This window comes from Xiphophorus maculatus, chromosome 16 (assembly GCF_002775205.1).
Source record: "Xiphophorus maculatus strain JP 163 A chromosome 16, X_maculatus-5.0-male, whole genome shotgun sequence".
Classification (NCBI taxonomy): Eukaryota; Metazoa; Chordata; class Actinopteri; order Cyprinodontiformes; family Poeciliidae; genus Xiphophorus; species Xiphophorus maculatus.
In genome coordinates this window covers 16,948,194-16,965,008 of record NC_036458.1, presented here as the reverse complement: position 1 = coordinate 16,965,008, position 16,815 = coordinate 16,948,194, and the positions used below count along the sequence as shown (strand labels likewise).

Sequence of the window (16,815 nt, the reverse complement as noted above, 5' to 3'; positions counted from 1 at the left end):
CAGTCACTTAATAGCACAAAAAATTCCAGTATGCCTAGTAATATTTCTCTTAGAAAATGTAAACATAATGTACATGACTCATTTCAGACATATAGAATATAGTTTGCAACCATACAGTATTTCAAATGGATTATCCAGCTGCTGTTTGGTTGAAAATTTACAAGCTTGGATAATTTTATATTTACTCAGGTAATGAAGAGATTACATTTCGCATAATAAATATGAATTTTCTTTTATTTATTCAAGTTATTCTTTATGCTCCCCAGTAGTCCTGTTTCCTCAGACTTTCTAAATCTTTCCTTTGGACTTTTATTGCTTTATCCAGCGTCCAAGAAAAACTTGGAGAGACTTTCAAAAAGACCAGAGAACTATTCATCATAATAAGCTCTTTAAAAGACGACAGCAAAGCCCGTCTCTGTGCTTCATTGAGTTCCAGCAGGACACACAAAACACAACAAAGAGGCATTTTACTGCTTTATTTAGTCATGTGGATTACAGTGTGACAACAACATAAAGCTGTAAGGTTCACAGGATGACTCAGCAAAGTACATAATCTCAGCCATTTGAAATCGGGAAAGCTAAGATTTTCTAAGATAGATGCGGTTTCCCCACATCTGTATTTAATGTGCTGAAACAGTCATAGTCAAAGGACTTATTGTGATGGTTGAGGCACATTTTTTCAATTAATCTAGCATGTATTTACAGTATTTATCCTAGTTTGTTTTGTGGGAGGTAGGAAGATAGATTTAAATAAGCTGAATAAATAAAAACATTTTGTTCCCATACTGCTAAGAGGTCTAAGCACCTTCTATCCAAAACACTTTGTTTTAAGTAAAAATATAAGTATGTCTAAATGTCACTCATAAAAAAAACATTTCTTTTATTAAGTTTAACGTCTTTGACATAAAGTCAGATTTGACACCTTCATTCTTGGTCTGCAGAGATAAATTCTGTTTATTTGCTCTAGATTACATAAATATTAACAGTATTTTCATTTTTTTTATTTGACTGATGTTTTCTGGAGTCGTTTTTTAAATATCTCTGAATACCACCCTGATCTTTCCGTTTAAGTGCAGTACAGGTCAAAGTTGAGTTTGAAAACAATAGTAATCTATTGAGAGGGTGGGACTAAGATAGTATTTTATCCTACAAGTCTCTTGTAACACTGATGTCTTTTCACTTAAGTCCCCATTCAAGGCATAAGTCCATCCAATTTATAGTCTGAAACAAATAATTGACCAAATATATCATTAATTACAGTTTCCAAAAACTGTTAATGCTGAACTGCTTTGTTATTTATATGCTGGAATGAGCCACAAATGTAACAGAAGCCCAAATAAAAAAAAAAAGATACGTTTTTTCAGTTTTTTATAATGAATACAATATATTTTATAATAGATAAAATGTATTATAATTGGAAAATCTGATTCACTTACATTAGCTCTGTAAAGAGGAATATCCAAAATTCCAGCAAACCCCTTGGAGGAAGGATTCCTAAAACCTTTGACCTAGTTTAGAAGGCAAAATATTATTACTTTTGCTTCTTTTCGATATTTGGAAAGAAACAAAAATGGTAGTTCTAATTGATCTAAAATAAGAAAAAAAAGGTTTAGGCTGATAAAGATCATGTGTTTATTAAATGACTGGATTTAACGAAGGAACATAATAACACAAGACAGCTTTGTTAGTTCAACTATTTTTTTTTCTAAAAGGTGCTTTATTAGATTGCAGAAAATTAACTGGAAACCACATTATTGAAAAGTTAGTTTAAGAATGTTTCATAGTTAAGGCTTTCATTTATTTACATTTCAGCAAGTTCAATTATTTAAAAAAAATAATTTCAAGGTTGATATTTTGAGGACATGCGAAGGTGCCAATTTTCTCCATATGGCACTGGATAACATCATTGTATTTCTTCATGCTTTTTATCTGCAACTTTACTGGTTGTTGTGTCAAATCTAGGAACTCTGGGTAGTAAGTGTAAACTGACTGAAAATCAGTAAAATGAACTTTAGTCGACTGAAGGAATGCAAGGGACACATTTACTTTTGGTGGAAGAAATCAAATATTTAAAAGGCTTAAGTCTGGAAGAATTTATGAGTCAATGGAGTCAATGGTATTAAAGTCTAATTTGAGCATCAAGTCTTTTGTAATTTCATTGTTGAGCTTAAAATTATCAAAATTGTGATCTAAGTCTGAATTGAGTCCAAGTTATTTTATGCAAAGTCCACATTTCTGTTAACCTCACCATAGAAGAATAGATGACGTTTTTTTTTTTTTTTTTTTTTTTACTTTAATGGCAGAATAAAACCCTGGACTTTAAAATAATTAACTTAATTGTGGAGAATTTTTTTTTTTAAAGTGCACTTTGTAGTTCCTGACCTTTTTTATGCATGAATCAAGAAACATACTCCCCTTAAACAAGAAAAACACAAGCCTGAAGGTCATGAATAATGTCTAATGGCTCAAATTCAGCATTTGTAAGGTATCATCCATCTTCCAGTGGAATTTGAACCTCTGCTGACACTTCCTGCTTCAGGAATGAAAACCCCTGCTGAACATCGAGGGCGAGGCCACATCAGGACAGCTCTCACTGTTTGTGTCGGCCATGTTCCTTTGATCAGAGTCTTCCTCTGTAGAGAGTAGGCAGACATCTGAATCCACTAGAAAAAACCCCAACAACAAACAAAAAACAAGATGAACAATTTATTTTGTTGATTTTGCAGTGCCTTTTAAGAACATTCATATTACATCGACTGCTTTATATTCCGCTGTGTTGCAGCTACATATTTTAGTGTATTTTATGTGTTTTATATGATACGATGCATGATACATGGTTTTTGACATTTATTTTGCAAAGAACAATCTAAAAAGTGTGGTGTGCGTTTGTTTTAATCTGCTTTCCTGATAACTTTGTAGAAACCACCTTTAACTGCATTAACATCTGCTTGATGCAATGGTCTAATAGCTTTTTCAAATAGAAAGCTGTCATAATTCTTCCCTTACTATGATCCTGTAGGGTTAGTGTGTTTGAGGTGTTGTACCATGGTAGTTTTCTGACAAACCCAGTGTTTTGCATGTTAGGCAAAAATATCAGTTTTGATCCTAACTAACCAGAGAAACTTCTTCCAAATGTTAGCTTACCCCATATATGACTTGTAGCAAGGCTTCTTATATTTTTTCTTTACAGCTCATCTTACATAACTACATTATTGACACCGATACTGAGTTGCACATAGGTGGACAATCAACAAGGGGGGCCAGTCAGGGCCGTACCTAAAACATCTTCTAGAAGAGATTGTGTTGTTTGCCTTCTAAATCTTTTAGTGTTAACGCATCAGTAAACACTCCTTAGCTCAGTGTGGGGCAGGCATCACCACTCCTTTCCTGTCAGATTTCCAAAACAAGCTTTTCTGGCTTCTTTCGGCTCATTTATCACATCCGTTAAACAAAAACATCTTCTGTATTTTAAATATTTGCACTGGAACGCCACGAATGCAGGGATATTTAGTTTCCTCCAAACTGGAGGAGGACTTCTCAGAAGGCGATGTTTCCCTCCTGTGTCACAATAAATTCAATTACTCTGCAGTTATCTCGACAGGCTGAGCAACAAGTATGAATTTTTCATAATTCTCCGATGGGATGCGTGCCTCGGAGCATGTGTCTCATTTCAGTCAGGGTGAAATATGCAAAGAGAGTGTGAAGAAAAATTCACATATTCAGAGAAAATAATTGATTGTGAGAAAAAAGTGCAATGAGACTTGATAAAGTACCCTATTTGTAAAAATGTTTCCCCCAATGACAAAAGAGCTTTGAAGAAAATCGCTGGCATTTAGGCTTTATTAGCGTTCCTCCTTTCCCAGTCTTTTGTGAGTTTAAATACCAAAAGATTCACTCCTTCATTAAGCTTTTTTGGGAGATTAATGTAACTATAGAGTTAAAATTTATTTTAAAGAAGAATTGTGATTGTCTAAAAATATTCATTTAGAAAAAATGAATCACCGTGACTCAACAAAACACCTCTTTGGGTCAATAAAAGAGAAAAAATGTCACATTGTCACTTTGTTTTATTTGTTTTACAATTGTTCTTTGGCTTATTGCTTAAGATTAGAGATGTGATACCACTATGTTTAAAAGTGTGGTGGCAGTGAGGTAATGCATTTATAATAACCCTGCAAAGAGACGACGGATTGTTGTTCGGCCTCTAAATCATTCAACATTAGTAGAACTTAAAAGCCAAATGTGGGGCAGGCTTCTAGGGTTTTTTTTATGCCTCTGTGCCTCTGCGTCATACTCCAGTGCTCCACTTTTGAACCCCTCAGACATTCTCAGTTTTCATCTGGTGTCTTGAATGCGTTATACTTTGAGTTTTCATCAAAATCAATTTTTTGCCCACCTTTTTTTTTTTTTGGCTTGCTTGATTGTGCTTCTCCAGAAAGCTCAACAACAAGCAGCAGTACCAGTGAAAAAATGCTTCAGATGGTAAACACTACAAAGCAACTAAAACTAGAAAAGTGCCTTGTTGCAAAATGTTGCGGTCTAACTGAATTGCTTTGATTTGCTTTAGTGTTCTTACCCTTAGTTGTTGTCATTGTGGGGTTTCCGTTGTGCCATTGCTCTTCATGTACGGCATTTCCATATCAGCATTGTCATTCTGCCTGTGAACGGACATGAACATGATATAATGCAAACATAGTACCCCCTCATTGTAAAGTTCAGTTCATCTCAGCTCCTCTGGGTCAACAATTTTTAGAGCTGTTCTTCAGTTCAGTTGCAGCTGCATGTTTTTTGATCTATGTCTCTTTGCACATCTGGAGACTCAGAACTTCTGTCCCAGTTTCTACTCTTTTGCAGTCTCTTCCAGGATTGTCCTGGATTTGGCTTCATCCACTACTCATCAACTCTGAGCAGCTTCCCTGCCTTGTCTGAAGAAAAGCCACCCAGCAGAGTGGTGCGGTTTTGCTCTACGTAAATTCAAATTACACGTCGCCCAAAAAGTTCATGTTGAGTCTAATCTGACTGACGCAGATTCTTAAACATGTTTGCTGTGACCCCAGCATGACTTTTATTGAGAAAACCCCTTTGTCACAACAAAGCAGGCTTTCTTCTTGCCTGTTTTCCATTAAGGCCAGATGTGTAATGAGCACAACAAAATCTGTCCCCTGAGTTGTAGGGCTGTGTGGCTCTTCAAGAGTCAACATGAGCTTCTTTTGTTGATTCTCTGATTGATGCTCTCTTTCTCTTTCTTGTAAGTTAAGGTGGTGGCTATGTCTTGGTAGGTTTGCAATTGTGCCATACTCTCTATCTATCTATCTTCGGATAATAAGTTGAACTTTGCACAGTGAGACGTTCAAACTTTTGAATGAAATTCCAATCAAATACACTGGAAAGTCAGAAATCCGTATATTTTTTAAAAACTTTTCACTGATGTAAAGTTTTACAAATTCCCAGAATCTAGTCAGAGCAAAAAAAAAAAAGAAAACATGTGGAAAGATTCGGTTCATTGATAGGTTTTTATGTTAATTACAAATATAAATACTTAGGACTGTGAGAATCTACGTCTGTTCTTGGAATGTGTGTGTCAAATTAGAAACACCCTGGAGCCAGAGTGACCACTGGCTGACTAACTAGAGGAAGTAAGAGTCATTAACCTTAGGGTCACAGGACCCACGCCTGAGGAATCAGCTGACTGAGCATACTGAGAGGGACACTTCAATGTCTAGAACAGACATTGATTGACTGTGTGTTTTGCCGCTGGGTATTTTGTTTTTCCCCTCTCCTGATAAGCAGATGTAACCAGGGCCTCTAAAATTTCAGATGAAAAGAGGAGTAGCGGACAGAGGAGGAGAGGAAAGGCAGAGTGAGTTTGGAGACTGGCGCAAACATTATTTTCTCTCCTTGCTTTCTCATTGATTGAGATTTAATCAGTTGTCACTCTTCTTTGTGTCTTTGTGTCAAAGTATTATAGGGTTTGAACCTGACAGACATCTACAGCTTTTCAGTTTTTTTTCCTTGTCTTAGTCTAAAGTGGTTAAAAAAAACTGCTTTATGTTGCTCTCACTTTTGTTTAAAGTAGCTGGATGCAGGATGAAGGCCTCATTAAAAAACAAGATCCTTTTTTATCAGCTCCTAATTGTGCGAGCCAGATGTTTGCCGTGCTCCACGGTGCCATAGCCACGTGTCATTGTTTGCTATTGCTTGGAGAGTGGGTAAGTAGGCTCTGGGGGGAGATGGAAAGATTGCACTTTGAGTCAATTAGTAGCCATGAACTCGAGAGCTCTGCTATTTTCTCCTCTATTCATCTTCCCATTAGAAAAGCCGGAATACGTGGTTGTTATGAAGGCAGCCACTTAATCCACACGCTATTGATCAAGGCTAACCCTTAAATAATCACAGGACTTATATCAAATCAATGATGCAGATAAGTCCTTTCTTTCTGTTTCACACTTTCTCCCACACATGCAACACATATGCATTTTTTTTTTGTATGTTTCTTGTACGGGTGAGTCTTCAGAACTCGCTGGAAGCATGTTACGTAATTAGTCCTATTAACTATACAGTGCTTCTTTTCTTGTGTCTAAGTCTAAAGAAAAAAATAATAAACAGTTGAAAAAATCAAAATCAAAAACTAAGACTCTAACCCCAAGGACTAAATATAATGACATTATTATTTAAAAGGTTGATAGTACCAGTACTCACGGTTTGATTTTATTGGAGAACCTCTGCCGCAGGATGACAGCAATAGTGGTCAGGACCATCATGGTTGTGCACATGGTTCTACCCCAAAAAGTGTCTTGGGCCTTGGGGCCTGCTGCTGGTCTGGAACACCAAAACGTCTTACCCCATTGAAAGTTGTGAATGGTACGGGACAGAGATTGGGACTTGTAACAGTCAGACTATTCCTGCCTTGGCTCTCACTCATGATTGGGGGAGATTAGCACAGAGGATTAGCCAGGATCAAGGAGCAGGCTGGTTCTTGCTGGAAGGGCTAGAGGGCAAACAGAGCATGCTGTGTTGCTATTCTGAAAACAACCCACACCGTGTGGTTAGCACCAGAAAGCCAAATCAAGCTCGATGTTGCATTTTCATTCAAGGAAGGATGCCTTTTTTTTTTAAAAAGGCTTCAAAAAGTGTCACAATGTAAATTGTGACATTGAAAAAAGTTGATACATAAATGGTATTTTGTCTAGACATGCATTGGTAAAAATGAATAAATCTTGGAGCTTGTCATAAGGTCGTAATATTGATTTTAAACAAGACAGACATTAATTACATACTAAGAGGGAGGGAAGTTTAGGGAACTTTTTTTTGGGTCAAATTTCAATGTTTCACATCCTCAAAAAAATATGTTAGACAAAAATGATATGAGTAAATTTAAAAATGCTTTTTAATGACGCTTTATTTGTATGGGTAAAAAAGCTATTGAAATGGAAAAACCTTTTTACTCAAATGGTTAAAACAGTTGTTCTGAGTCCCCGCCCTTATTGCTTGCTGCAGTAAGGAGGTCAGATCCCTATGCTGTCTGGGCGTGGCTCTGACCAATTCAAGCTTCACAAAGTCTTTCATCAGTTTTCTGAACACACCCACATATCACACAATCCGCAACGCATTCTGACAACTCACAAACCCTGTGATTAAAGATCAATTGTGTTCAGTCTAACAACACAAACTGAACAGTTCCTTTATCAACTTCTTATTTGAATGACTTGAGCAACCGTCGTCCTCCCAAAGTTATCTAATGCACGTTAAAAAGGTCAGAGTGCGGTACTGTTGAACATTACTCTGGCAACTTATTTTTGGCCAGTGAAACATGCAACATTTTCACCACAGGCAACGTTGCCCATTGTAAAAAAGTAATTTGTTTGTCCACGAATTTCCTGTTATCAGCCACATCTCAGCCTTACTACTGCCAGGCTTGAAGAATATCTCATAGAACCTGCCATGAAGAAGGCTGAAAAATCTCAAAAAGTGTTCACACTCACTTACCCAGAGTGAGATCCATTATACACTAAAGGCAAAAATATTGTCAGCCAACTAAAGTTTCTACAAAAGTAGCAATGGTTTGTCCTGGAGAACACAGAAGAAACAATAAAAAACATAGAACCAAGTCTGGGTCTTTTTTTTGATTCAATAAGAAAATGTCATCCAGGGGAGAGTAGTAGGACAAAAACCATTGCTGACCACTAAACAACACAAATATTCTTCTCATATTTGCCACAAAAAACTTTTACATTTTATACACTGATAGGACACAAGTGAAAGTATTTAGAAAATGTTCCAGTAGGTGGTCTGGACTTGTTATCCTGCTTCGGCATATGGATGGTGCAGTGATTGATGGATCCATGTGTTTAACTCTCTCTGTCACCTTTGACTCAAAAAGGCTTCGGTTAGGCAAAAATGAAAACTGCAGCCTAGTCAAAGGCTAGACTTGTGGCAGCACCTCAAAAATGTCATACAGGTTTGAAACCCTTTAGCCTGTATGAAGGGTTGTTGTGTGAGCCAGAAAAAGCTAATTTAAATAAATAAATAAATAAATAAATAACACTATGAGTTTTAATCAGAAGGTTTTCTATTGTCTGTTTACTTCAAAGTATCCTCAGTAACACATACAAATGTGAGTTTCAATGATGGGGGGGGGGGGGGGGGGTACAATCATCAGCATTATTGTTGAAAATGTAGAAATCCTCCATTATTCATAGACCATAACAAAACCGACATGAGTAAGTGAAGTGTGAAAACAGGGAACATCTGTAAAGCATTTGAACATTTCGAAAGACTCCTGTTTACATTTCAGTTTCTACATGGACACATTTAATAGAAGGCACACCCAAGTCAAATGTGACCTCTTATCTACCACTCCGTCTCTTTTCTGCATCTTATATGGGTTAGTCTTTGAAAGAGAACAATCACGGGGAAGGGTTGCTCTCTTTCTCTCACAAACACAATGCTAGCTATAAAAAGGGCACAGTACGTGTTCCTAGATTTGTTTATGTATTTTACATTGTCCATGATTATCATAGATAACAACAAACTGCATTGTCATATTACAGTCATCTGATTGCTATTGCATAAAGCTGCAAAGCGATAATAAGATCCCCGTTAGAGGTGTGCTAATGTACAGGTTTCAGCCACTGGAGGTTGATTGTTGAGTCCAGCCCACTTCTTCATAAACGGCTTTGAGGCCAGAGCAGACAGTAGCTAGGAACTTGGTCCATGCTGCACCCACCTCTGGCGTCACAACCTCTGGATACTCTTCTCCCAGGACTTCCACAATCACACCGCTCAGGATCTAAATAGGACGCAAACAAGTGATTTACCTCAAAGTGGCGTTTAGAGTTTGACATTTTAGGATGCTTTTGAAATATCATTAATAACGCAGCTGTTGTTATTAATTATGCTTCCAGAATATTGAAGTCAAAGAAAGCCAGTCATGCCATTCACCAATTTCTTATTTTACATGGGAAACCCACTCTGTGATCATTTTTCAGGCATGCAGAGATATTTTAGCTCTGCGCTGAGTTATTAGCTTGTAATGCTAATAACCCATTGGAACAACCCAGTTACTTCACTGGGTTTATTTGGGAAGTCAAGTTTTTTGCAAAGAACATTTCTGCAACAAGGCAGTTTGAAGTGCTTTACATGATTAACACATAACACAACTAACAAGTACAACAAACAAGAAAGACATCACAGTGGCAGAATAAAGGAAAGTAATTTAAAAAAGTAATGAAAAATTGGAATCCAGACCAGAATTAATATATTTTCCAGCTATCTTATGTGCAACAAATATATGGTAAAATCAATGTTTTGAAGTGGGCATCACTAAGCCTTGATCTCAATCCAATGAAAAATTTGCTGGAAGTTCAGAAAAAGTTTGCGTACACAAGGTGGCTAACAAATTTTATGCAGTTTCACCAATTCTGTCTGGAGCAATGGGTAAAAAAAATTCAGTAAACTATCGTGAGAAGCAAGTGGAAGGAAAACCCAAAAAGTTTGATCCAAGGCACACAAGTCAAAAGGGGCATTATTTTAATAACAAAAGAAATATATGAAAACGTCTGTCTTTGAAGAAAATGATTGAAATGCTTTCTTCCCAAAAGATTGTCTTGCTACTGATTCTGAGATTTAGCATATAGAAATAAATCTGGTAATACTATTTAACATAAAGCTGAAAATGTTTAGTCTAATTTAAAATCAAACAGTGAAAATAAAGGGTACACCATTGAATACATTGCATGTAAATACTTGCTGTAAACTTTATTTTCTCTCTACCCAGAATTTCAGCCTTAGCTGAATAAAATACATCTCAATAACAAATCCATACATGGATTCTTTCTTTATATTTTAGTCCGTTTGTTTTACATGCCCACTGTTTGTCTTGATTTGATTCAAACAGTCTTTACCTTGAAGTACACTGGATCCACCTTGTGTTTGAGTGCGTGGGCTTTGCCAACCAGCTTCAGCACTGAGGCCACCTTTTCTGAGTCGTCAATATTCTCCACCAACGTGTTAAGGGCATTCATGACTCTTTGGGCATGTTTTCTGAGCTGGGGACTATGCTCCAGCTCCTCTGTGTCCTCAATGTGCTTGAACTGGCTGAAGTATAACTTGGATGAAGGGAAGTTCACAAACAGTCTGTGAAGAAAAAGAACATTAGAGGAAAATTTTAGACATTGTCCAAAGCCTTAACTAGCTAAAGGAAGACTTTAGCTAGTTAAGGTCTTCCTTTAACCAGCTAAAGTTAGTGTTAGATTATAAATGTTTTTTTTATTTCATATATACTCATCATTATCCTTGTGAGCTGTTGGACTGTTTGTTTCTAGAAAGTGTGATTTTTAGTCATGTCTGCAGGAGGAGATAAGCATGCCAAAGTGGAAGGAAAGACCAGCTACTTCCGGAGAGCTGGCCTGACAGGGAAACACCCAAAGGCTAAGGGTCAAAGTTTGTGACCCAGAGATACTGAAACTGTAAGATTTCACATGCAGAAAGATAGAACACTGCATTGTATAGAAGAGATAGATAAATGTGTATTAGCAGCTGGGTTTGTTGTTTGTCCCTACCCTAATTAGCAGCTGCTAATCTATGTGAACAGGGTTCTCAAATTACAATAAAAGGAGGAGAAGAAAGAGGGGGCATCAGAACAAGTTTGGAGACCGAAACGATCACTCCCCATTCTTTCTCTCCTCGAGTAACAAATTCTAATTCATTTGCCTCTTTTTCCTTTGTCTGTGTCTGTGTGAAGGTGTGTAGGGTATTTGAACCTGACAGTTAGTTAAAGGAAGGTATAGATGCTGTCACATTACTTATTTTTTGCCATGTACTTTGGCATGTAAGAAATATCATGCAGGTCCAAACATAAAGAAGCAGAGTACATTATGTGAAAACATGGAAGTCCTGTCAAGTCTTTGCATGCATTGCTCATGATGTGCCCCTTTTGTTTGTACAGTACATGTGCATTGGGGTGGGAGTCACCACACTCATTACATTATTTTTGTCTTGTCCAAAACAATAAGGACAAGACAATCTAAGACAGATCCCAAAATGCAGGTGCTAGGTGTGCAGAAAGGTGTTGTTATGCCACTGAAGTGGAAAGTGAAAAAAAACAAAAAACTTTTTTGTTGTAAGGTTCAGATTTTTACAAGCCAAAGCTACATATTTTCACTCAGAACTCTTCCATCCATCCTCTGTAGCCACTTTATCCTGTTCAGACAACTTGAGAAAAAATTATGGCAATTGGTGAGAGGCGAGGTACAAATTTGACAGAGCGCTTTTTCACCACAGGACCAACTCAGAGTAACAATTTTTACAACCATTAAATCTATATGCACTATAGAGCCTTATTCTGGGGTTTGAGAGGAAACTGTAGAACCAAAGCAAATATCTGCCACTGCTCAGACAAAGCATGGAAAGCATGATTTGGACCGACAACTTTCTAGCTGCTAAATAATAGTACAAACCACGGTCCCAACAGCTAGATACTCTTAGTTTCTGGTAGAAATAGGGTAAAAGGGTAGACTTATAAACTTCATCTTGCTTTTTTGGAAGAATTCCCCTGTCAGGGTCGTCTGATTTACCGTACATTTATAACAGTCAAAGTTACCTGCAGCAATGATTACATCGTATATTTTTCTTCACTTTGTTTTGAGGGACAGGCGGCCCCTTTGTCTCAACAGAAGTTCCAGGTCTAGATTCTATTCATTCGCACAACGTGATTCAACTTGGACCTTTCAAAGAAAAATAGTCACTTTGATGTCTTCTTTAATTACATCCCCTCTTGACCCTCGGAGGTATCACAGTGAATTTTGCAAAGAGGAACCTAAAAGCTCACGCCCTCACACAGTTCTGGGAAGAGGGCCAAAGCATCTGGTTGCTGGCTATCAAATCAAGATGTCCCGTCTCCCCCTAGCTCTGCAACTGCTTACACAAAAAGGAAGCAAATATTTCTTTTCTGCTAGCTCTGACACATATGCTTACATATCGGGGTTTTACATGTGAAAAGGGAGGAAGTTAGAGTGCGCTCAGTGAGTTCAGATGGGTGAAAAGCTTTGAAAATGCCGGCGCTTCATAGTCCCTGTTTTGCTGCAAACTAATGAGGAGCGACAGTGTTTAATCTCTCTGTCTTGTAATTGCATGACCTGTGGATGCATATAAATAGCCTAATTAGAATTTTCTGTGGTCATTGAACTCTTAATCCTTCCTTATCGTTTCTCAAGAATAATTGAGGAGCTGAATTGAAGACAGCTTCTAATTTCAGAGAGGGAGCTCTGTGATTTGCGCTCGTCGATCTTATCTGCTAGCCAAAAAGACTGTAATTTTGTAGGATTAATATTAGCGCCGAGGTCCTTTGGCAGAGCGACAGGATGTATTTCTTACTGCCTAGAGGAATATTGCACAAGGCCTGGTTTTCCAATCAATATTCATTCTTCAAATTCCTGAAGGCTTTAGAGCAGGGGTGCCCAGAGTCAGTCCTTGAGGTCCGACATCCTGCATTCTTTAGTTCTCTCCCTGGTTTAACGCACCTGGATCCAATGATGGCTCATTAGAAAGCCCAGGAAGAACACCGACATGCTGAAAAGGTTATTACTACCACCAAAGAAAGAACTAAAACATGCAGGATGCCGGCTCTTGAGGACCGACTTTGGGCACCCCTGCTGGAGAGGATCTTTGTACATGGAATGTAAGGATGGAAAATGTGGGACTGAAAATAAGTCATACCTAAACATGTTTAACCTTCATTCAGATGCTTTTGTGAATTTTTTGAAGATGAAGTGCCTCAAAAAAGTATCAATAACCGTTGAACTTTTTTTTTTTTGAGATAGCCATAAAACTCAGTGGATTTTGCTGGGGCTTTATGTAGCAGATCAACACAAATTAGTAGATTTGTGAAGTGGATGGAAAATGGCACACGGTTTTCAAAATGTCAGACTGAAAAAAAAGAAAATAAAATGAAACCTTTGATGTGCATTTGTATTCAGTCTCCTTTATTCGACTACCCCTAAATTATCTCTCTGAGCAACCAGTGTTTTGCCTGTGTAAGGTTGCTTGAGTAGTAATAGAGTCAGTATGTGAAGTATTTAATCTCTGGATCTATACCACATGACCGTGAAGGCCTGTAAGCTAGTGCTGCATGTTATTAGGAAAATATAAGATAAGCAATAAGGCCAGGGATTTTATAATGATGGCATAACTTGTGATTAATAAACACATCACTGAACGGTGTTAATGCATTTCTGCTTTGGATTCATAGCAAATACTGGACGCATATAAGAAAGAGTCCATCCATTTACTGGATATAAATAATTATTTTCTTCTCAAAAACAAGGTTATATTAAAAACGTCCTTCTGGGTGACTTCTGGTGTTTTGAAGATTTAACAATTTAGTTCCTTAGTGACTTTACCACCTTGCCGTGTCTTTACATTTTGAAACATAAATGCTGCATGAAAGAACAAGAGTCACTAAATAAGTAAGCAATTTTGTCAGACAACATAAAAAAATTTATTTTCTGGCCAACATGCGGTGGAACACTAACACCCTATACTCATCATTATCAATTTGAAACGTGGTAGTGGCAATATCATGCTGTGGGGTGCTTCTCTTCAGCAGGAACGGAAAAGCTGATTAGAGTTGATGTGACAACGGATGGCACTAAAATACACGATGGTCCTGGAAGAAAACCTGCAAAAGACTTGAGACCGGGAGAGAGGTTCTCTTGTTCTGAGGTCTAATCAGGATTAGATATGATATGTAGCCAGAGAAATCATCATGTAATCATGTAGACGGTCCAGGCAAAGTCCATGCCTAAATTCACTTGAGAATCTACAGCAAGACTTGTAAATGTATGAGCTCAAATGATTTCCATTCAGTGTAACTGAAATTGAGCTGTTTTGTAATGAAGAATGGGCACTTTTTATGGGCAAAGGTAGGCGAAACATTCAGCTAAAGACTAAAAGCTGCAATCGAGGGTGAAAGCTGGCAGAATAGAAATGCCTGCCACACTTTTAAGATTTTTATCTATAAAAACTTGCAAAAACCGTGTGTATTTTTTTCCTTCCACGTCACAGTTGTCTTTTGTTTTGGTCTGCCCCATAGGATCGCAAAACAATACATAGACGTTTGAGACCTTAATGTAAGAAAATGTGAAAATAAACAATTGAAGTGGGTGTGAATACTTTTCTGAGGCTGTCTACGTCCCCTTCTTCAGCAATCTGAGAGGATGACAAAAACATATGTTCCTTGACTAGTGGTGCATGACGCCACTCACATGATGTCCCTCTGCAATCAAAAAGGATTATTAAGGCACGCCGTGTCATGCGGCGAATCCCGTCACACATGAACAAATGTCAAAAGCCTCTACACATCCGTGCAGATGGCTGACTTTTGCAACAGTTTCTCATTCCTGGATTTCAGTGCTAATGCTAAAAAAAGACAGCGACCGCGAGAGTCTCTGCAGCGGCTCTGCGAGATTCCCATAAATAGATGAATTCAATTGCTGAAATGACTGATTGAGTGTATTAAAATAAAAGAAGCTAAAATAAACTCGAAGCCCTTTGATTTCTGGGAAGACTTAAAGGTCTTGCTGAGTGATGGAGTCCTGTGGCGGCAGGTATTCAAAACATGGCCTCTGCTTCAAGGGACGGACAGCCAAAGATGTTTCCATGATGGATTTTAACGATTTGCTTTGATTACATGAGAAAACAAAGAAGATAGTGAGAGATAAGGCTGTCACATGGAAAACATTAGTATTGAAGCGTGTTCTCTGCTGTATTCTAGGAACGGAAAACCCGTCAGTTTGGAATCTGTTCGTATTTCCGGGAAAAATAGGTCGTACATATGCAGGCTCCAGCAGACACATCAACACATGTGAGCTCCAGAGAGGGGAAAAGATCAAATTCATGGTTCTGAAACTGATCTAAGTTGCAAAAGAGGGCAAAAAGAAAATGATAAAAAATAAAAATAAAAAAACAGCAGCATCCCATTTGCCACACTCTGTCACAGAGCCACATTCACATTAATCAAAACCTAAAACAGCAGATGGAAATACCTGACCAGCATGGCAACCCCGGCCTCCTCACAGTTCTGGTAGACTTTCGCCCACGAGTCCTGGATCATCACCCTCTCCTTGTCAGTCAGTGGGCTCGGGCGCTCCAGGTGGTCCACCTCTCCCTGCTTCCTCTCCATCTGGAAACACAGTGTGTAAGCAGGCTGAGCACATGCAGCAGGCAGGCAGGCAGGCAGGCTGGCTCTGGTGGCACTACCCCTCCCCCAGAATAAACACAATATTTTCTACCTTTTTTTTTCTTCTTCTTTTTTTGGCGTCTCTTTCTCAGGGAGACAGACAAAAAGAGAGAGAGAGAGAAATAAATAAAAGATAAAAAATCTCTCTCCACCCTTTCTAAGTGAGAATCTTTGCTCCCTACCTCTGAGCGAGAGAGTGTGAGTGAGAAGCCGGATGAGAAAAACACAAGAAACGCACACGGCGAACGAGGAGGAGCCTCTGTTGGTCTCTCTTTTTACACTCTCCTTTCCCACTTTGCACCCACCCTGCTACATTCTATTCCTCACTCTGTCCACTTTACTTTTTGTAGGTGTTATGTGATGAAAACATAATGGGATCAGACACAAATCCATGATAGGTGAGCCAGATATGTCATGCATGCAGAGAGGGGGCATTGGAAGCAATATAACATCATGGCGTTATTATAAGATAGAGAGGCACACACTGAACTTTTCCTTGAGAGAAGCCGTTAGCCGTTGCTGACTGTCCAAGGGATTAACCTGCAATCATGTTCAATTTCTTACATAGCACTGCTAATGTAATTATAGTACTGCTGATCTCTGTTACAGACTAGAACTAGATTATGTTGGGGTATTTTTTCATTTCTTTACATTTTAAATTCTATGTGCACACCCTCGATACACCCACACGTACGCTTTCCAGCTCTGTGGTGGCAGTTGTTATCAGTGGGAAGAGATGTCTCACTTGTGTTGACACAGCTAAGATTAAAAACAAAAAAATTATAGATCTGTGTTCTCCTGCTCCGCGGTGGGTGAGATATGCAGGACATTTTAACCTGGATCAAAAAACAAAAATACTACCAGAGTGTAGTACACACATACAGTGTTTTGAAAACATTTTTTAACAGATAAAAATCTGAAATGTTAACAATTTGTTTGATAAAATCTTGATGTTACGTATCCATCCATCCATTTTCTTACACCCCTGTCCCTAGTGGGGTCGGGAGGTGCTGGTGCCTATCTCCAGCTCCAGGGCGAGCGGCGGGGTACACCCCGGCCAGGTCGCCAGTCTGTCGCAG

General features: G+C 38.3%; 1 protein-coding gene across 1 annotated transcript; it reads right to left on the bottom strand.

The window, feature by feature from the left end:
* Nucleotides 1-8,557: 8,557 nt before the first annotated feature.
* Nucleotides 8,558-15,936, bottom strand: LOC102219662 (cytoglobin-1-like). Its single transcript, XM_005807027.3, has 4 exons — nt 15,789-15,936; nt 15,543-15,679; nt 10,404-10,635; nt 8,558-9,289 (listed from the first exon to the last, which is right to left on the bottom strand). Exons 2-4 carry the CDS (start codon nt 15,677-15,679, stop codon nt 9,125-9,127), a joined length of 534 nt encoding a protein of 177 aa, XP_005807084.1. The 5' UTR covers nt 15,789-15,936; the 3' UTR covers nt 8,558-9,124.
* Between the last annotated feature and the right edge of the window lie 879 nt (nt 15,937-16,815).